This window comes from Mirounga angustirostris, unplaced genomic scaffold (assembly GCF_029215605.1).
Source record: "Mirounga angustirostris isolate CCGP_5_RB_7025 unplaced genomic scaffold, mMirAng1.0.hap1 SCAF_11, whole genome shotgun sequence".
Lineage (NCBI taxonomy): Eukaryota > Metazoa > Chordata > Mammalia > Carnivora > Phocidae > Mirounga > Mirounga angustirostris.
The window spans coordinates 31,096,306-31,119,078 of record NW_026991719.1 but is presented as its reverse complement, the minus strand read 5'-3'; the positions used below and the strand labels follow the sequence as shown (position 1 = coordinate 31,119,078).

General features: G+C 40.7%; 1 protein-coding gene across 1 annotated transcript in view; it reads right to left on the bottom strand.

Moving 5' to 3' along the window:
- Positions 1-1,760: 1,760 nt before the first annotated feature.
- The window catches only part of MAGEB16 (MAGE family member B16), a 108,961-nt gene continuing 87,948 nt past the window's right edge, over positions 1,761-22,773 (bottom strand). Inside the window, exons 3-4 of the mRNA XM_064574823.1 lie at positions 7,363-7,413; positions 1,761-3,345 (exon numbers count right to left, since the gene is read on the bottom strand). Of these exons, the coding sequence (XP_064430893.1) occupies positions 2,248-3,279 (1,032 nt within the window). The 5' untranslated portion in view covers positions 3,280-3,345; positions 7,363-7,413 and the 3' untranslated portion in view covers positions 1,761-2,247. The remainder of the gene's footprint in view (positions 3,346-7,362; positions 7,414-22,773) is intronic.

Genomic DNA, 22,773 nt, shown 5'->3' with positions numbered 1-22,773 from the left:
GTTTTTAGTACTTCAGATTCAAGGTCCTTTTTATCCTAAGAGGCAATGTGGAGTAGTGAGAAAAGAAATGAATCTAGAGACAGAATATGGGCCTCAGGCTGGAGGAATGAAACAACATGAGCTCTAGAATTCAGACCATGAGTCTAGCTTCAGCTCTGTCACATACCAGACCTGTGAACTTGGGCACATTCTCAAGCTTTGTGAATCTTAGGCTCCTCATCTGAAGAGTGAGTCTGATAAGCCTTGTCATATTGGACTGTTTGAAAGAGTGCAATAGGGCGCCTGGCTGGCTCAGTTGGTGGAGCATGCAACTCTTGATCTCAGAGTTGTGATTTCGCACCCCATGTTGGGTGTAGAGATGACTTAAATAAAGTGCCAACTGGATATTTCTAGAAAAAAAAGTGCAATATATGTAAGGCACCTGTTACAGTGCCTGGCATAACTTAGGTCTTTAATGAATAAGTTATTACTGTGATTATTTTGACTACTGACCCTACCAACCTCACATATGTGATTTCTAAAAATCCAGGATGTCTAAAAAACATGAAGTCCTACAGGCCATGGAATATTTGATCAACCAAAACACTGCTTAGCAAATAAACCTCAGTAAATATATCCTCTCTGAGGTTGTGTTCTTTAATAATAGGGAATTTCTGGGGCACCTGGGTGGCTCAGTCAGTTGAGCATCTGACTCTTGGTTTGGGCTCAGGTCGTGATCTCAGGGTCATGGGGTCCATGACCTGAGTTGGGCTCTTCACTCAGCACAGAGTCGGATTGGGATTCTTTCCCACTTCCTCTCCCTCCCCGTCTGTTCCATCCCTGGTCCCCCCAAATAAATAAATAAATAAATAAAATCTTTAAAAAAATAATAGGGAATTTCTTCCCCACATGGATGCAATTCAGAACTCCTAGAATTTGTGACAAGGACCAATTCCTTGCCTCCTTAGCTTCTGTTCCACTCAAACCACTCCTATTCTCATTAATTTCACACCCATAAAAATATAAACATTTCTTAGACTATGCCAAATTACACTGAAAATAGCTTATTTAAAATATGTCTTAAATGGAGTAGTCTCTGGCTCTCCTAGGCCAGGGCAACCAATGGTTTCTCGGTGTCTCATCTCAATAAAGTATCACTGTTATCTCTGAAAACTCTTTGAAGACTATGTGTATAAAAACTTGTTTGTGAATTATGTTCAATTGCACAGGGATACCAACACTTGACAACTTCCAAATCTGCCCCAAAGATTTCTTTCTTTTTAAACCATGCCCCCTAATTAACTACAAAGAACAGTTTTCCAGTTCAGGTTTTTGAGTCTCAACTTGGTGACATACTATCTGAAGGTCTGATCGCTGATCACCACCCCGTCAGGCTCAGCTTGCCCTAAATGCAAATTTAAGTTAAAAATTAACACTCATTACAGGAATTCCAGCTCCCCTGTCCCCCAAACTTCTTGTCCCAGGGCATTTACACTTGACAGTCTCATATGGAATACCTCCACTTATCTGCTAACTCCTTCTTTTACTTGCCCCTTGGTTATTAGAAGGCATCCCACTGTAATTATAGGATTGCTGATCCTATACGTAAAATTTATAAGTGCAGTTGTAGGTATTATTCATGCTATAATTTCCAAGACTAACATGGTGATTTCCAAACAGCCAATGTTCAAGGAAGGTTTGGGGAATAAAAGAAACAGTGAGCATGGGGTCTAATTTATTGATGTTTATTTTTAATACATCTATAAACAAGTTAAGCATATTCAAGCGTATATAATTTAATTGTATAAAACAAAAATGTAAAAGGTATAAGAGGGCCATAGGTTGGCAATCTTTAATTTGTTCTCTATTTTTTGAACCCAACCACCTTAAAGCTGATCACTCTCACATTTCCAGTAAATACCTATGACAATTCGACGTTATGTTATTCCAAATTACAAAATAAGATGGTTTCACATTTAGTTTTACAAAATAACAAAGCTCCTACTATTAAATCTCAATATAACATTAAATGTATGATCAATATCTTTAATAAACTTGGAGATTTTGAAGCTAATTAAATCTACATTAAAGAAACAATATTTGAACAAATACATATGTTAAAAAAGAATAAATTTTCAAGTTACACAATAATATAGGAACACATAGGCACATATAGTGTGTTCCTTTCAGCCCCAACTCAGACCTAAATTCTCTGAACACTACCTGCCCTTTTACAAACACAAAGTGAAAAACCTGCCTCCGGCTTCTCTAGGACAAAGAGAAATGAGTGGACTTGGCACTAGAACTTGCAGTGGCCACAGAAGCAGAGACAGACCTGGCTGAAATTCTGGCTCGGGCTCTCTCTTCTTCATCTTGCAAAGCCTCCTCATACTGAGATGGGAAAGAACTCGGGTCAGTCCCGTGAAACTTGGCCAGCATCTCCAGGACTTTCATCTTGGTGGTTTCAGCGTGGGCTCTCGGGCCCCACAGGAATTCAAACTGTGCGGGATCCCTGTTGGCCACCTGCCGGTACTCCAGGTACTTTTCCTTGACGAAATCTTGGGTGATGAGCTTCCTGGGCTCCCCAAAGATGGTGTGCTTCCTCCCAGCATATATCCCCGTCAAATTCAGCACTTCCCAGACTTCCTCTTCAGTGGCACTGTTGCCCTTCATGAAGATCACACCCAGGATAAAGATCAGGATGCCGGTCTTGGGCACGCCCTCTTCACCATCCAGCACCCCATCATAGGTGAGGCCCAATTTGATGAAGAGGCCGTAGCAGTGGTTGATGGGATCCACTCTCTTCACATCAAGGCCAAAGACCATCTCCATGTGCTCAGAGGCTCTCAGGAAGATCTCAGTGAAGTGGTCTTCATACTCTTTGATGACAATCTTCATGTCTGCCTTTGTCACTGGCTCTTTCATGTGATACTTGAACAGCATGAAATTGACCAACGAAATCACCTTCTTATCTAGAGCATCTATGGGCACATTCCTGGGGTCAGGCCCAGCCCATGAGGTGCTATCCTCTTCTTGGCTCCTGGAGCCCTCATTCAATTCACTTGATGAGGTGGTTGTGATGGCAATGGAGGATGAGCAGAAACTCTGATGACTCTCAGGGGTACTGGGTTGACCAGCATCAGGAGCCGCCTCTGAATTGCCAGGCATCAGAGGATAAGAGGAGAGATGGGTCTCTTCCAGAGCCTTGGAGACCTGTACAACTTCCATATCTTGGATCTCACTGCAGGTCTGAAAGCACTGATCGTATAAGCACCGTGGATTCTTTTGGTTCTGAAGCATGGTGACTTTTATGAGTGGCAATAGACAGGAGTGAGGACAGGGGAGTGGGCAATGGGGAATCACAGCCTAAGAGGAAGAAGGAGATGTGAATGGCCTCAGCTGCTAAACTCCACTGGGGTGGCTCTGATAAAACTGCCTCCAATGGACTTCTCCCCACAACACTGTTATAGGACCTCACAGGTCTCCCAACCTCTTGGTTGCTATGTCCCTGAAGAGCAATGAAGGAGGATGTCTGAATGCTCCTGAGGATGCAGCCAGCAAACCCAGGCTGAGAATTCTCAGAGATCGCAGTAAGCACGTGTGGTGGGGCTCTAGACAGCCATTTCTGTTCTGAGGAGGGTGGACCCATCGGTCCTCACTCAGGTTCATTAACTTGGCATTCAGTAGGGCCTGGTGTACCTCCCTTATACTAATATGGGGTGGTCCCCGAAGACCAAAGTCACATCTCCCAAGACAACTGATGGAGGAACTTCCTCCAGAAGGCCTACCTGGGGTTTCCCAGGGCTGACAGCAGGACCTAGACCGTGTGGAGGCTATCTATACTGCTGTTGGTAGTCCCCCCGCCCCCACCCCGGTTCTCACTTAGTTGCCTCACTCTGAATCCAGGCAGGTCCTGGGATCTCTTCATTTGCTGACCTAACATTGTCCCTTCAGAATAAAGCCTCCACCTTCTGATTTCTAGATGGTAATTAGGGCATATGTCTACAGATAGCCTTTCCCATAGCCTCTCAGTGCTGACGACAGTTCAGGGCAGGATTCATTCATCATGATCCCCACTCTCCTGGGGTCAGTGGACCCTCAGTATTCACTCTGGGTTCTTGACTTGGCAACTGGTGGGGTCTCAGGTCTGACCACTCGATGTGATGTCAACTCTTTTCTGTGTAAGAATGCCTCATCTTCACGAGTTACCTGAGAAGGAAGTGAAGAAGGACACTGCCTATCCCCCTCTATAAGGGCTTCCTGGGCTAACAGAAGGAGGTAGAAACTGTAAAGAAAAACTCTTTTCAGGCGCCTGGGTGGCTCAGTTGGTTAAGCGACTGCCTTCGGCTCAGGTCATGATCCTGGAGTCCCGGGATCGAGTCCCGCATTGGGCTCCCTGCTCGGCAGGGAGTCTGCTTCTCCCTCTGACCCTCACCCCTCTCATGCTCTCTCTATCTCATTCTCTCTCTCAAATAAATAAATAAAATCTTTAAAAAAAAAAAAAGAAAAGAAAAACTCTTTTCTGGGGTGGATAGACCCCCTGGATCTCACTTAATGTCCTACTGTGACCCATGAGAGGCTCTGGATCCCTTTCCTTGATGACCTCATATAATGTAGGTACATACACCAAGGATCTCAGCTGTGTGGAACCCCCCTCCCCTCCCACCACCACCACCAGCAAATTGGTGATCTTGTCATGTAGTCTCTGCCCAGAGTTCTCTGGACTAATGAAGGTCCAGGGTCTCTTTGATGACCCTATGTTTTGGGGTGGATCCTTTTCAGTTCTTACTCTGTATGTCCACACGGACTCCAGTAGTGCCTGGCCACCCTGTCCATTGCTGACTCTGAATATGTCCCAATCCCCTCGGTGCCCAGTGTATGAAGTGAGCCACTGAGAATCCTGACCATCTTTGTCTGGGACCTATCAGGTAATGACTACAGGGGGAGGACAGGTATCAAAGGGTCTCACTGTGCTCAAGTAGATGGTCACCTCCTTGCTCAAACAAGGTGTATACTTTGGAACTTGACACTTTATGAGCCTCTTCCCCTCTACTGAACTGCTCTTGCTCCCTCAGGCTAGAGACTCATTCCTGTGACCACTGAGGAGCAATTAAGGGGTGTCACATCCAGAGTTTCCAAATGTCACAGCAAGACAGGGCTCTTTTCAGACTATTCTGTTCTGGAGCAGGTGTCCTCATCAGCCTCACTTAGGGTCCTTCCCTTGACTAATAGTAGGACCTAGGATCTGAAACCCTTCCACAGACCATTCTTCATCACCCTGAGCTTGCTGAGCAAGAAATGCGGGCATGTCCCAGTTCTGCTCCAGGCCTCCCAGGGGTGACAGCAGGGCTAAGGAGAATTATGTTTGGCTCCAATCTACTGGGATAGGTGGTTCTCTCAGCCCTCATTCAAGGCCTCTATTTGGCTACTGGTAGACATATGCCCTCTCATGCCTCAGTCCCCACCTGCTAAAACCTAATGTCACCCCCACCAGAAAAAGGACTATTCTGCCTAAGACAACTGAGAAGGGAGGAAAGAGAAATCTCATTCAGTCACCATCGCCAGGCTTACCACTGCTGAGAATAGGGGCAAGAACTCTGGAGCTTCTCTGTTCTAGGGTGGCCAGGCCCCTCAAACCTCTTTCAGAGAACCTACCTTGGTCCTAACAGACCTTGGGACTCATCCTTTGCTCACCTAATGTGCTGTAGGCCCTGTACATACAAACACTCCTCACTGGAACCCCACAAGGAAGAGGAGCAGTATCTCATCAGGTGATCCTTGTTGACACACCCTGGACTGACAGCAGGAGTGCTTTGCCAATGGGCCCTCTGTCCTGGTGTGACTGATACCCTCAGTACTAATTCCGTGTCTTCATAGGTTCCTGCAACCCCTTGTGCACTTTTCTGTTTGTTAACCTGAGGCTGCCGCTCAGACAGACACAATTACTTCCCTGAGGCCCCTGTTAGATGAAGGGAGAATGTGAGAATTCTGACCACCGACCTCAGGCTTCCAAGGGCTAAATGCAGAGACAGAGGGGAGCTCATGGACTTCCCACTCTACTGGAATGGGTGGCCCCTTAGTCCTGACTCACTGTCTACACCTTGGTTCCTGGCACTGTGTGAGCCCTCCCCTCTGTTGTACCGTTGTTCACTCCTTATACCACACACCCACCTCCTAGTGACCTCCAAGGGAGAATTAAGGGGACATTTTACATGGATACCCCTGCCCGTGGCCTCCCAGGATTGCCAACAAGGGTGGATATTGTGGGGCCACCTGTGTTCTGAGGTGGGTGGTCCCTTTAGACATAACTCTGTGTCCTTACCCTGAATCCTTTTTTTTTTTTTTTAAGATTTTATTTATTTATTTGACAGAGAGAGACACAGTGAGAGAGGGAACACAAGCAGGGGGAGTGGGAGAGGGAGAAGCAGGCCTCCCGTCGAGCAGGGAGCCCGATGCGGGGCTCGATCCCAGGACCCCGGGATCATGACCCGAGCCGAAGGCAGACGCTTAACGACTGAGCCACCCAGGTGCCCCCTTTACCCTGAATCCTTTAAGCACCTGGAAATCTTCCATCTGACCACCTGACTTCACTCCCTCAGACCAAGCCTCACACCTCTCTCAAACCCAAAAGGATGACGTGAAGTCACCTACACGTGGTCATTGCTTTCAGGAACCTCCCAGGGTGGACCAAAGTGGTTGGTGATGTGCCCGCTGCCATCTATTACCTGAGGTTCCACCTTCTAATCAACGCCCCACGTGTCTGAGACGCCCAGAAAGGAAGTGAGGGAACACCTCATCCGCCCGACATGGAGACCTGACCACAGGGGTTCGATTCTGCGCCACAACCTCTACCCGCGGTCAGGGGAAGCATGAGAACTCACTCGGGGTCCTCGCCTGGACTCCTACAGGAGTCCCCCGCAGGGCCTGAGGCTCCTTCCTCTGCCGACGGGACACCGCCTGCCTCAGACTAAGCTCTTCCCTCCCTCAGACTCTGGAGGCAGAAGTCAGTCAGCAACACTTCCCGCCGCCCCTGCCCGAGGCCTCCCAGGGCTCACACACTGGCCGAGGCTCACTGAGTCCACCACTGTCTGGGGTGGGTGGTCCCCTCAGGACTCACTCGGGGGCCTTTTCCGGACTACCAGCAGGTCAGGGAACTCTTAGCCCCGCAACAGAAACGCTGTCGCCTCAATTCCTCCAAAGAGGAAGTGTGTCGTAGGTCAGCCTGACAGACCGGTCCGGGGCTTCCCTGAGTTGGACTGGGGCTCTCATCTAATGAGTCCCCTCATTTCTGTGATACGAGGTCTCCTCAGCTCTCATTTGGAATCTTACTTGACTCCAAGTAGCACCTGGGACCCCTCCCTCGGCTGACTCGGTTCCACGTACCTCAGATTGAATCCCGCACAGCCCCGAAGGAATCCCGCGCAGCCCGACAATCTGGAGGAGGAAATCAGGGGGCGTCACATCCGGTTACACCGGCCTGGGCTCTTCCGGGTCAACAGCAGGGGCGGGGCTGTGCGCGCCAGCCTCTTTCACGGTGGAGGTTGCGGCTGGTCGGTCCCTCGTCATAGTCCTATTGACTTCTGGTAGCCTTGGAATTAATCCCTCTCTTGAACCCATGTCATGCCTCTCATGCCAATGTCCTCATGCCCCTAGAACCCTCAAGAGGAATTGAGGGGATGCTTCAGTCGGAGAGCCCTGCCTGGGCCAATAGGGCTGAAATAGGCACTGGCTCGTGTCTATGTGACCCACCCTTATTCTTTGGTTTTGGCCTCTTTTCTGTCCTCATTCACTGGCAGTTCTCGTTTTGGCTCCTTTCTTATGACTCAAGGCTTTCTGGGAAATGCTACATCTCGGCAAACTCTTGATGACTTTACCCACCGAAACCCTTGCCAAGCGTGGAATGGGTCATGTCCCAGTCTTAATGTGAAATGAAGAAGTTGGAACACAAAACAGGCAGGGGCCAGGATCTGTGGTGGTCTATCAGAGATGAAGGCTGCAATCAAGATGTAGCAACTGAAGCAGAATCTACATAATGCAAAGGAAGAAGAGAAGTTTGGGGCACTCCCATCCTCCTGAGGTCTAATCTCCTCTGGGTTCTCCTGTTGCCTGAAATGAATTGGCATCTTGATGCCTAGGAATTGTGTATAGAAGAGTATGGAACAGAGCAAGAGTGAAGAATGAATCTGAAGTCAAACAGGTCAAGGACTGGCATACCACATCAACAGATGAATTTTAAAAATATATTTCAATTGATAGAGAAAAGTGTTTCATAAAAATAATCATTATTCATTCTTGATGAAAGGTATGTTTTCAAAGTAGATAAAGGATATCTATAAAAAAATCCCTAGAGTAAAAATCGTATCTCATGTGGAAAAGTTGAAACCTTTTAATATTGAGAAGAAAACAAAAATGCCTGCTATCACCATTTCTAGTCTACATTTTCATAAAGAAACTACATAATAAAGTAATGGGAAAGTAGTAATCATAGAGATAGAAACTAGAAAATAAGAAGCAGTGTCAGTATAATTAAACATGAATAAATTGTATATGAGGAAAATATACTAAAGAAAAACTATTAATAAAAATATTTTTAAATAAAATTGCTGGGTATGAGATCAATATACAAAAAGACACTTTTTTGGTAGCAGTGCAGTATAAAGATGAAATTAAACAAAGAATATCTTGTAAATTACCATAATAAATGCCTGATTCCTAAAAATATATATAACAAATATAAGAACTCTATAGAAAAATTATACAACTATTATTTAAATTACTAAAGACTTAACTAAATGGAGAAATATGTTTTTAGATGGAAGATTCAATTAGGTAAACATGTTAATTGTCCTCAAATTTAATCTATTAATGACTGTATTCCCTCCTTCTCAATGAAGCCACATAATTTTTATGTGTAAATGTTTATATACTATACATGTGCATTCTGTGTGAAAGCTGACAAGATAATTCTAAAATATATTCTTTTTAAAGATTTTATTCATTTGAGAGAGAGAGAGAGTGAGAGAGAGAGGATGAGAGAGAGAGAGTACAAGAGGGGGGAAGGTCAGAGGGAGAAGTAGACTCCCCGATGAGTGGGGAGTAATTCTGAAATTTAAATCTACTTGCAAATGGCTATGAATAGCTAATATACTCTTGAAAAAAAAGATGTGATATTAAAGACTGTAGTAATAAGAGTTTGTGTTATAGATGTAGGCATAGAGAAATAGACCAAAAGAAGTGAATAGCATGTTCCAAAACAGACCCACTATATATCATGTCCTGGTTTGTTAAAAATTATCTACTCAGAGATGTAGGGGAAAGAATATTGTTTTTTAATAAGAAATCACATTGGTACATTTTGATATTCATATTAAAAACAAATGTGACTAAAATCCTCCCTTATACTTAATAGAAATTCTAGTTCCAAGCAGATTAAAAACCACTTTAAAACTTTTTATTCTGGAAGTTTTATACTCACATAAGTGAAGGGAATACCACATTAACATATTAAATGAAAAAAAAAAACATTCCTAAATTGCTAAACTGGTTTATAAAATTCAGCATTCATTCATAAAGAAAAGATATGTTATCTCCCTCGATAAAGGATATCTAGAAAAACCCTACAGTAAACACTATACTTGATACCAAATCACTGAGAGCTTTTACTTTAAAACTGGGAAGGAGATGAGGATACCTGCTATCACCATTTCTATTCAATATTTTAATGAAGATCCTATATAGGGAAGTAATGGAAGCATAAGAAATCAAAGAGATTTGGATTGGAAAATAAGAAACAAAGCTAGTATCATTAACAGATGATTAGAATGTATGCGAAGAAAATCTAATGATAAATTATCAAATCAATAAAAGTATTTATAAAGTTTGCTGGGTGCAATATAAATATGCAAAAATATACCTGTATCTGTGGCAACAAAATGTCTGAAAAAAAATTAAACAAAATAGGGGTGCCTGGTTGGCTCAGTCATGAATTCGAGCCCCACATTGGGGGTAGAGATTACATAAAATTTTTTTAAAAATAAAAAAATGAATTAAACAAAATACAACTTGTAAATTACCATAACAAAATACTTGGTACCTATAAGTAAATATAATTTTAAAAGTTTATCAAGTCAGTGAAGAAAATACATTGATATTATTTAGAGAAATTAATGAAGGCCTAACTAAAGATAGAAATATGTTTGCAGATAAAAGATTCAATATTATGATCATACTGTCTCCCCAAATTTAATCTACAGATGACTATCATCCTTCTCATACAAATAAAACCCCAAATGTTAAAAAAAAAAACAAAACACAAATATTTGTGTATGAATGTCTGTGTCTATGTGTATATGTGTTTGAAACTTGACAAGCTGATTATAAAATTTAAATTGATTCACAGGGACACCTGGGTGGCTCAGTCAGTTAAGCATCTGCCTTCAGCTCGGGTCATGATCCCGGGGTTTTGGGATTGAGTCCCACTTTGGGCTCCCTGCTTCTCTCTCTGCCTGCCGCTCCCCCTGCCTGTTCTCTCTCTCTCTCTCTGACAAATAAATAAATAAAATCTTTAAAAATAAATAAATAATTTGATTCACAAGTGGCCCAAAATACCTCATAGCCTCTTGAAAAATAAAAATAAAATATAGCTTACTTTACTATTAAGAATTAGTAAAAGTCTATAGTAATCAAGAGCTTGTGGCATAAGTGCAGGCATAGGCAAAGAGAACAATGTAACTAAACAGTGTCCTCAGACAGACCTATTTATACACTATTGCTTGACTGATTCAGTGTGCCATTGCAGAGAAGTGGGGCAAGAGCAGTATTTTTATGAAGAAATGACAGTGGAAGAGTTGGCTGTAGGAGAATTCAGACCAGCGGTACAGTCCCACTTTTGTCATACTTTAGCCCTGTGAAGTTGGGCACATAACCAAACTGTATAATCCTCAGGCTCTTCATCTATTAAATAGGTTGAGAAGCTCTGTCCTCTAGGACTGTCCGAATACATGCGACATACATAAAGGGCATATCACAGTGCCTGGCGTATCTTAGATCATTAATGAATGGTTGATGGATGCATGTCTCAGAGAACATGAAGTGCTGTAGGACATGGTACAACAAATCAATCAAAATGCTGCTTTGCAAGTAAAACTTCACCAATTTTCCCCATTTGAAGATAGATTATTTGAGTGTTGGGGAGTCTTCTGTAAATGTAGCAACTCCAAACTCCTAAATTTTTTTGAAGGGCCATCTTCTTCTGTCCCTCCCAGCTGCCTTTCCATCCAATCCACCCCTATTTTCATTCATTCTACTGCAAGCAGAACTGTATCCCTTGGATGTAGATTTACAAAATCACATTCAAGATAACCTAATTCAAATGGCCTTTTTAATGGAGTAGGCTCTGCTCTCTCAGTGCAGAACAAAGAGTGCCAGCCCAGTGTCTCCTTCACATCCTGCCTCAACAGAGTCTCAAACTTATTTCTCAGAAACTCTTGGGACACAATATTCCTAAAACACCTAGTTTGTGTACTGAGCTCAACTGCCTGGGACAAGAGTGCACAAATCCTTCCATTACTGCTGCAGGGGGAGATTCTCTCTGGTTTATCTAAGATACCAAAGTAACTGTTGTGAGCAGTTTTTCATTCCAGGCCTAGTCTCTCAACTGTAAGATACATCATCTGAGTGTTTGGCCTCTGCTTACCACTCTGACAGCTTCATCTGGCCCACCACGCAATTTAACTTAAAATTACCTCCCACTAAAGAAATGGCAGTGTCCAAAACCTCAAACTTCCTTGTTTCATGACATTTACACTTGACTGTTCTGAAACCCACCCCCCCAACTCTTTCTTTTTATTTATTTATTTATTTTTTTAAGATTTTATTTATTTATTTGAGAGAGAGAGCATGAGCAGGGGGGAGGAGAAGAGGGAGAGGAACAGAGGGAGAGGGAGAAGCAAACTCCCAGTTGAGCAGGGAGCCTGATGCAGGCCTCGATCCTAGGACCCCAAGATCATGACCTGAGCTGAAGGCAGACGTTCGATCAACAGAGCCACCTAGGCTCCCCTCATTTATTTATTCTTTAGGTCTTAGAGAGTATGTCACCGTCTTCCTTATGTGATAACTGTTCCTAGACTCCAAAATGCTGTGGGCTACGGCTGAACCTTCTTTATTTTGGCATCCCCGGTACTAAGAAGGAGCCTTCCAAAGAGCATATTCTCAATGTCTGAATAGTGAAAGGGCTGGGGTTAATTTACTACAGTTTTATTTTACCTACATCCTTGAATAAGTTAAGCACATCTATGTGTCTTTAATTTTACTGGAAGACTAACATATAAAGGAAACCAATAGTTAAATATTTTTATTTCTTCCCTCTATTTTGTGATCCTATTTTACTGTGTGATTCTCTCATATTTCCAAGAAAATACCAAAACTGTTACTCTTAAACCTGATAAACAACAATAGATGTGTGATAGAGGTCATTCATAAACTTTGATTCTGATGCTACATAAACCTTCTGTATAATGGACATCTGAAAAATACAAAAAAAAAATTATTCACATAGAACAGGAACACAAAGACTATATACACCGTGTTCCCTCCAGCCCTGTTTTGGCCCTCCACTACTTAGAACATTCACTGCCCCCTTCATCCACAATGTGAATAATCTGCCTCAGACTTCACTAGGGACAGGAAAAGCTACTGGACATAGCTTTGTAATTTTCCCTGGGCACAGCAGTACTGCCAGCCTTGGCTGCAACTCTAGCTCAAGCTCTCTCTTCCTCATCTCTCGAAGCTTCTTCATACTGGGACTGGAAGACACTGGGACACTATTGTTGACCTTGGCCCAAACTTCCATGATTTTCATCTTGCAGTTTTCAGCCTGGGCTCTGAGACCCCACAGAAAATCATAGCACGGAGGCTCACTGTTGGGCACCTGCCCCTACTCCAGGTACTTTGCCTACATCAAATCTCTGGTGATGAGTTTCATGGTTCCCTCCAAATTAACTACTTCCCCCCAGCATTTATCCCAACTATGTTCAGGAATTCCAAGATCTCTTCCTCAGTGGTATAATTGCCATTCATGAAGATCACACTCAGGAGAGGGATCAGGAGTCCAATCTCAGGCAACCCCCTGCCAACACACTAACTCCCTTTGCTGGAAATGCCCAACTTACTGACAAGGGCACAGGAGTGACTTCTGGGGTCAACTTCTTTCATATTAATGCCAAAGATAGCTCCATGTACTTAGAAGTTTTCATGAAGATTTCGGGGTCCAAGTGCTTGTACTTTATGTCAACAATTTTTAGCATGTCTGCTTTTGCAGTGGGTCTTTCATTTTATACTTGTACAGCAGGAAGTGCACCATTAACTGCACTATTCTTTCTTATTAGAAGGCCTTAGTGTGAGCTCTTAATTGAGAGTGGGGCCTTAAAAGTGCTTGGTCTTTCTTCATCTTGGCTCTTGGCACTTTCATCTGATCTCATACATGAAACACTTGCAAGAGCAGTGGTAGTAGATGTGGCTTTCTGAAGTTCCAGGGGAATACCAGCAACAGGGAAGCTCTGGAGTGTATTTCCTGAAGTGGAAGGGTGCGGGGGCGGGGGGGGGGTGTTTCACCTTGGATCTTAAGTTTCTCACAAGCACATTGCTTATTACTATGATCTCAAGGCATGGTGGCACTGGTCAAGGGCATCAGGCAGAAGTGTGGGCAGGAAAACAGGTAATGCCGGCCCACTGGAGGAGTGAGGATGAGAGGGTGTGTTCATCTTCAAAAGGGAAATACTTCCCTGGCTCTAATAAGGACCTCCTCTGAAGATTTCTTTGAAGTTGCTTTTCTAGGAACCCACAGGAATGTCTTCTGTTCTCCTGATCGGCCTGTCCCCTGAGAACTCTGGTGTAGTGAATTGAATTGTGTGTGCCCCCAAAAGATGTTCAAGCCCTATCCTCCAGTACCTATAAATGTGACTATATATGGAAATAGGATCTTTTTGCAAATGTAATCAAATTAAGATGAGGTCATACCGCAACAGGGTGGACCCTAACTTTAATGACTGGTATCTTTATAAGAGAAAAGAGAGAGAAATTTGGATACATGCAAGAGACACAGAAAAGAGACAAAGCGAAGAAGGCCATGTGATGGCAGAGGTAGAGATTGGAGTGGTGCCTCCACAAGCCAGGAATGCCAAAAATGCTGTCAGACCATCAACAGTGAGGAGAGAAGCACGGAGCAGGTTCTCTTTCAGAGCCTGCAGAAGGAACCAACACCGCTGATAACTTGATTTCAAATCTCTAGCCAAAAGGACTGACTGAATAAATTTTGTATTATTTTAGCCACCAAACTGTGGTAATTTGTTATGGTAGTCCTAGAAGTCAATACACCAAGGAAGGAAGTTACAGTGAGCCTTAGGGTGAGGTTTTCCATTACTGCCTGAGATGTACTGGGGTGGCAGGAGGAGTTGGCAGTGGACCCCCCCCTCTGTTCTGGGTTGTCCTTTCATTTCACATTCAGGATTAACAACTATTAGCTAGGCTTGGGTCCCCTCTACTCTACTGCTCCAAATTTGACACTTTAAACAAAGGCACTTACTTCCCTGGTGCCTCAGCTACCACCCTTATCATGGGGTACCTAGTGTTGACTATTCTATGAGGCAGTCTCCATTCTGGGATACTTATGGTCAGAACTCAAGGAGGGTCCTCGCCTTTTCTCCAGATAGGATCTGAGACTACTTGCGACCTTTGGTGACCAGTGGCTACATCTTTAGACCAAGGACTCATGCCCTTAGACCTGATATAAAGAAGTGAATAGAACCCTCAGACTGACAGTCTGGCTCAGGGCCTTCAAGGGCTGACCAAAGAAATTGTAAGATAATAACTTTGTGTTGTTTTAAGCTACTAAACTTGTGGTAACTTATTACTGCAGCAATAAAAAAACTATTATGCTAATTTAAAAAACTGGATATTAGTATTAATTAAATTATTAATATAAATCATTAATAAATCATTAATATTAATTATACATGATATAATTAATATCAGGCAAATTTATTTTAATAAATAAAAATTTTAAAAATCAGGCAAGCTGTCTTTAGAACAAAGAAAATTATTAGTGACAAAGGAGACTATTATATGATAAAAGGGTTGATCCACCAAGAAAACATAACAATCTTAATATGTATGCTCACACAGAAGAGCTTCAAAAACATAATATAAATGTGAGAGAACTGAATGGATTTATAGACAAATCCATGCTTATAATTGGAGATTTAAACGCCTCTCTCCAAGGGATCAGCAGTAGTAATAGAAAGGAACTCATCAGGGATTTAGAGGATATAAATATAGGATAAAGGTATAGAACTGAACAGTAGCACAATCCAACAGGATCCAATTGATGTTTATACAACACAACCCAACACAACAGAACACATGTTGTTTTCAAGCATATGTAGAATATTCAACAAGTTAGACCGTATCTTGAGTAATAAAAGAACCTTAACAATGGTAAAAGAATGAAATGACACAGAGTATGTTTAGTGAACATAATGGGATGAAACTAGAAATCAAAAACAGCTATAACAGGGAAATCTCTAAACCACTGGAAATTAAACAACATAGCTCTAAAATATATATGGGGCAAAGAGGATTTCTCAAGGTAAATTTAAAGTTGTGTTCAGATAAATAAATGAAAAATACAATACAGGATATTAAAATCTACAGAATGCAGGTAAGGCAGTAATTAAAAGAATTTATAGCACAAACTGCTTATACTAGCATATTAGTTTTCTCTTCCTGCCTTAACAAATTATCACAAACTCAGCAGCTTAAAACAACACACATGTATTATTTTACAGTTCTATTTGTTCAAAGTCTGACATGAGTCTCATCAGGCAACAATCATTGTGTTGACAGGACTGTACTACTTTCTACAAGTTTTAGGGTCAATCTACCAAGAAAATATTTCAATGCTTACTGTGGATTCACCAAACAACAGAGCTGAAAAATATGTGAAACAAAAGCTGATAGAAATGAAAAGAAACACAGATAAATCTATAATTATGTTTGGAGTTGCTGAGAGTTTAGCTAAGCTACTCCATGGTATTTTTGCCTTGGCATCCATTTTGTTTGGCAAGCAGCCTGCAGGGACCTTAAACTGACATTAACCTCTCATGCAAGTGCATGTCCTAGGTAGGATCCTGCAGACTCACAAGCAATATAAGTTCCTGATATGACTTCACCGACAGCCCTTTTGATCAAGTCTCTCCCCTGCCTCCCAGAACCTTCTCTTTGATGTGCCCTTTAGATAAGATCCCTGTGTAATTTACCAAAACTCCACTCCTTTGGTTTGAATTGACCAATCCAGCCTTAGCCTGGAATTCACCCAGAAACCCTAATAAAGACATGTGCTCCATGTCCTGCCTCTTTCTACATTCTGCTTTGATCTCCCTATGTGGTCCTTCAAGGCATGCTTCCTCCAAGATCTGTGAGTAGTAAACTCGATTTCAATGTCTCTTGTGGTCTGTTGTTGAACTGCATAGCTCACCATCTAGCACCTTGTGCTCCATTTAACAAATGTTAATTTAATAAAGACATAAGAGGAGTGTTTAACACTCCTCTCTCAACAAATGATAGAACAGATACAAGATACAAAATCAACAAGGATATAAAAGAATCATCAATCAATAGAATCTAACAAACATTTATAGAACATTCTACACAAAAACAGGAGAATGCACATTCTTTTCAAGACCCTATGAAACATATATCAAGATAGACCATATCCTAATTAATAAAAGAAACCTCAACAAATTGAAAATAATTACAATAATACAGAGTGTGCTCTCTGACCATAATGGAATCAATATTAAAATCAATTAACAGAAGAACAAGAAAACCCCAAATATTTGGAAACTAAAAAACATACTTTTATATAAGCCATGGGTCAAAGAGGAAGCCTCTAAAAAAATTTACAAATGCACAAATTGATTTAAAATAAAAATATAACATTGCAAAATTTGTGGGGGCACAGCTAAAGCAATGCTGAGTGAAATTTATAGTACTAAGATAGTACTTTTAAAAAGTGGGGAAAAAAGGTGGAAAATTCTCAAATCAGTAATCTAAACTCATACCACAAGAACCTAGGTAAGGAAGAGCAAAATAAACCCAGAGGGAAGGAAAAAAAATGGTAAGGAGCAGAACTTGAAATTGTAAGCAGGCAACAAATTGATGGGGACAATTAATGAAACAAAAAGCTGGTGTTTTTTGTGTGTTTTTTTTTTTTAAGGAAGAATCAGTAACATTGATAAACCTCTAGTAAGACTGACAAAGAAAGAAGAAAAAAGAAAAAAGTCACCAAAGTCTGGAAGGAAAAGAACATCATACTGACAGAAAATAATAATAATGATTATAGTTATTATCACAGAAAAAATTAGCACCTATTTGTGGCAAAAGTCTTAGGAAATAATAGAGGGGGGTTCCCTCAACTTGATAATGAACATATATAAAAATCCCTATTTTGACATTATACTTAATGGTAAAAGACCGAATGACTTTCCCCTAAGATTGGGAACAAGGCCAAGAATGTCCACTCTCACCACTGTTACTTAACATAGTGCTAGAATGTCTAGATAGCCCATTAAGGCAAGAAAGAAAATAAAAGTCATAAGGACTACATATGAGTAGATAATCCTGTGCCTCTTTGAAGATGTCATGACTGTGTATATAAAAAAACCCAAGAAATCTATAAAACAACTCCTAGGTCTAATAAATGAGTGCAGCATGGTTGCAGGTTATAAGATCAACATGCAAACATCAGTTGTATTTCTTTTTTTTTTAAGATTTTATTTATTTATTTGACAAAAAGAAAGAGAGATAGCAAGAGAGAGCACAAGCAGGGTAAGCGGCAGGCAGAGGGAGAAGCAGGCTCCCCGCTGAGCAGAGAGCCCGATGCAGGACTTGGTCCCAGGACCCTGGGATCATGACCTGGGCCGAAGGCAGATGCTAAACCATTTGAGTCACCCAAGTGCCCTGTTTTATTTCAATACACTATCAATAAACACATAGAAACTACAGATGCAATACCATTGGCAATTGCTCAAAAAAAAACCCCAAATCTGAAATACAAAGGTGTAAATCTAACAAAACATCTACAGACCTTGTTTGCTGAAAAGAACAAAACTCAGAGATCAAAAAATATCTTTTTTAAAGATTTTATTTATTTATTAGAGAGAGAGCACAAGTGGGGAGGAAGGGCAGAGGGAGAGGGAGAAGCAGACTCCCCGCTGAGCAGGGAGCCCAAGGTGGGCCTCGACCCCAGCACCCTGGGAACATAACTTGAGCCAAAGGCAGATGCTTAACCAACTGAGCCACACAGGTACCCACAAATAATACCTAAATAAATGGAGTGCTATAGCATGTTCACAGATTAAAAGAATCAACATAGTAATGATATCAGTTCTTATCAAATTAATAAACAGGTTTAACACAATTCCTATCAAAATTTCAGCAATATTTTTTCTATATATAATCTTATCTAAAAATTTATATGGAAAGGCAAAGGAACTATAATAGCTAAAACTACTTTTTTTAATAAATATTTTTATTTATTTATTTGACAGAGAGAGACACAGTGAGAGAGGGAACACGAGCAGGGGGAGGGGGAGAGGGAGAAGCAGGCCTCTCATGGAGCAGGGAGCCCGATGCAGGGCTCGATCCCAGGACCCTGGGATCATGACCTGAGCCAAAGGCAGATGCTTAACGACTGAGCCACCCAGGCGCCCCTAGCTAAAACTATTTTTAAAAAAGAAAAATAAACTGGGAAGAACTGCTTTATCAGATTTCAAGACATTATTTAGCTATAGTAATCAAGATTCTGTGATATTGATGGCTGGATGGACATATAGATGACTGGAACAGAATAGAGACCATAGAAATAACCCCACATAAGTATGGACAACTGATTTTCAACAAAGTTGCAAAAGCAATTAGATGGAGGATGGATAGATTTTATAAACACTAATGCTGGAGCAATCGAACATCCATTAGGGAAAAAGTAAACATTGACCTAAACCTCACATCTTACATAAAAATAAATTCAAATATAACAGATTTAAATGTAAAATGTAACATAATAAAATTTTAAAAAATAAAAATAAATAAATAAATAAATAAATAAATAAATAAATAAATAAATGAATGTAAAATGTAAAGCTCATTTTTTAAAGAAATATTGGAGCGCGGCACCTGGGTGGCTCAGTTGGTTGAGCATTCATCTATGTAAAAAAGATTTATATGTGGAATACCTTAAGACCTCTGAAAGCTCAGTATTTAAAAAAAGGAAACAATTTAATTAGGAAATAGGGTGCCTGGGTAGCTCAGTTGGTCAAATGTCAGACTCTCGATTTCAGGTCAGGCCATGATCTCAATGTTGTGAGAGCCCCCATTGGGCTCTGCACTCAGCGGGGAGTCTGCTTGAGAATTCTCTCTCACCTTCTCCCTCTGCCCCTCCCCCTGCTTGCACACACACACTCTCTCTAAAATAAAAATAAGTAAATCTTAAAAAAAGAAGAGAAAAAAATGGGTAAAAGGTATTGTGAAATAAAAAATACATATAGTGGTCTCTGCTCCCATTCCTGGAACAGAGCTCCTAAAATCCTTATAATTTCCTAAATGATAAGAACACTAGGAACATCTCACATCTCTTATTGTAATATTTGTCTTTGATCCCATCCCTGAAACAAGGATCCTAAAACCCTTGTGATTTCCTAAGTGATGAGCACTAGGGGCATTATTTTTTCTAATGAGGTGACTCTGGGTGGGCTCCTGGATGGCTCCTGGATGGGGCCTGGTCACCAGAAAGGCCAAGTAAGCCATGATTAGAAGCTTGGAAATATTAGCCTCATCCCCATCCTCCAGGGGGGAGAGAGGCACTGGAAAGGGAGTTAATAATTGATCATGCCTACATGAGGACGCCTCCATAAAATCCCAATAGTGGACTTGGAGAATTTCCAGGTGGGCAAACACCAGACCTCACCCTATGTACCTCTTCATCTGGCTGTTCATCTGTATCATTCATCATATCCTTTAATAAATTCTGTGAGCTGCTCTAGCAAATGAATTAAACTCAAGGAGGGGGTCTTTGGAACTTCTGAAGTTCACCAGCAGCATAGGTCACTTGTGTATGAACTGTGTGTGTGTTGTGGGGTGGGGAGAGGGTCGTGGATGGTGACAGTCTTGTGGGACTGAGCCCTTATCTTTAGGTAGATAGTGTCAGAATTGAGTTAAATTGTAGGATACCAGCTGGTGTCACAGAGAATTGTTATGGAGAAAAAAACCACATATTTGGTGACCAGAACTGTCAGAAGTGTGAATGTTCTGTGTATCTAGTAAAGGAGACACATAGGACAGAAATATACAGTAGGGAAGAACTGGATTTTTCCTTACAGAGGAAGGTAGAAAATTGAATTATTTCCTATACAGATATGAAGGGACATTTCCCTAAAGAGGATATACAGATAGCAAATAAGCACATGAAAAGAAGTTCAACTTCACTTCAGGAAAATGCAAAATAACAATCATGTTAAGATACTTCTTCATACTTATCAGAACAGCTAAAATGTTTAAAAAATGGTAACAATACCAAATGTTGGTAACGATGCAGAGAAACTGGATGACCCATACATTGCTGGTGGGAATGTAAAATGGTACAGCAACTCTGAAGATAGGTGAAAAAACAAACAAACAAACACAAAACACTAAATATACATTCACCATATGAACTAGAAGTTGCACAACTGAATATCCCAGAAAATGAAATCTTTTGTCCACAAAGAAAACCTATACAGGGGCGCCTGGGTGGCTCAGTCGTTGAGCGTCTGCCTTCGGCTCGGGTCATGATCTCAGGGTCCTGGGATCAAGCCCCGCATCGGGCTCCCTGCTCGGCGGGAGGCCTGCTTCTCCCTCTCCCACTCCCCCTGTTTGTGTTCCCTCTCTCACTGCCTCTCTCTGTCAAATAAATAAATAAAATCTTTAAAAAAAAAAAAAAGAAAACCTATACATAATTGTTCACAGTAGCCTATTCCATTATTTTAAAACTCTCATTATGAAAAAATTATTCCTGCTAACCACACTCTCTAATGTGTCAGTTTAGGATCACCTTTTTCAAAGTGAACAAATACTTACCTTTTTTTCCACATTGTAAATGGGATAACTGAAAATTTGAAATGTGTAACCAAGTATAAAGAAAAATACAAACTCCCATCAGATAAACACAGTTATATTAACAGAACTGGTAAATTTCTCTCTGATCTTTTAGTATGTACATGTCTGTGTTTATTACACATGTGTGTATATATGTATACATATATATGCACACGACGTGCTACATATACACATTAATATCTATTATTTAATGCTTACTACATACCAGATGTTAAGAACATGTATTTTATGTACATTTTCATATTTAACCTTCATTATAAACTTATTTACCTCCTCATGTTTAAAAAAAATTGAAGCAGAGAAACATTAAATTTCCCAGTATCCACAGCTATTAGGTTACTAAGTGTTGGAGTAGAGGTTCAGAATGGCATCTGATCAGCCTGTCTGTCATACAGTAGGCATGTAACCATCATATAAATACATACATATACAGACATATACCTGAATATATCCCAGAAAACTTGGCATTAATTTAACAAAATTGTTGACTTAACTATCTGTAGGAAGTCCTGAAGATCCATGGTCCTTGACATTTAATTTATGGAAACAAAACTTAATCATATTTTTGGCAGAGCTAGTTTGCAAGAATAGAACATTTGTGTGAACCTAATAGACTGATTCCCACCAAGTGTGTCATGGATGTTGAGGGAAAGGTGAGAATGAAACTGAACTGGGGACATGCAGTGGGGACTCGTAACAATGGTAATCCATGAACATAACAAATGTTAACTACATGAAGATATATGATAAATGCCATCCAAATAGAAAAAGTCTATGTGAGCTTTTAAATTACACAGAGAATGAATTATATTTTGTATTTCTAATTACAAAATAAATCATAAATTATTTGCATCATTTGGTTACCCTAATTGATTTTTCTTTGCCTACTTCTAGTTTCCAAAGATCCTGATGATTTAAATAGTCTAAGTCATCCATCAGATAATAAACATGACCAGTCAACCTCATGTACTTCATAAAAACATTTTTCTTTCTTAATGATCATAGGGATGAATATGAAGACACTCTAATCATTGAAACCCATTCATTTGAACTCAATCTTGGTATTTTAATTGTCTGCAGGATATTGAGTGCTCATCAACACTGCTTATTTCATAATTAATGCAGAAATTAAAAACTTATTCTTCCTGACCTTTGCTATCATAACATCTGGATACTATCACATCACAAAGTATCTATTTCTTTTTCATGTATGACATCTAATTTTTTGTTTTAGTGTCAACTAAATTTACCCACCCTTGCTTTACTTTTACTTTAGAAGTTTTAAGGAAGCTATAATGTATGAGAACTTTACATTTTATTTTATGAGATAATATGATTTGGTTAGAAAAATATAATTAATATGATGGATTATGGAAACAGAGACATACCACAACTGATCAAATCAGTCATTTCTTTTCTAGGGCCTCCTCTTTCTTTAACAACCCAACTCCAAGTCTCTTCTATAGCTTTACTGAATTCTAAAAGTTTTTCTTAGATCCTTGATTCACCAATTGTCCTCTAATCTCCTCCGACTGCTACCGGTCCATCAAATTTACAGCGATTAGTCTATTAACTAATTTACATTAC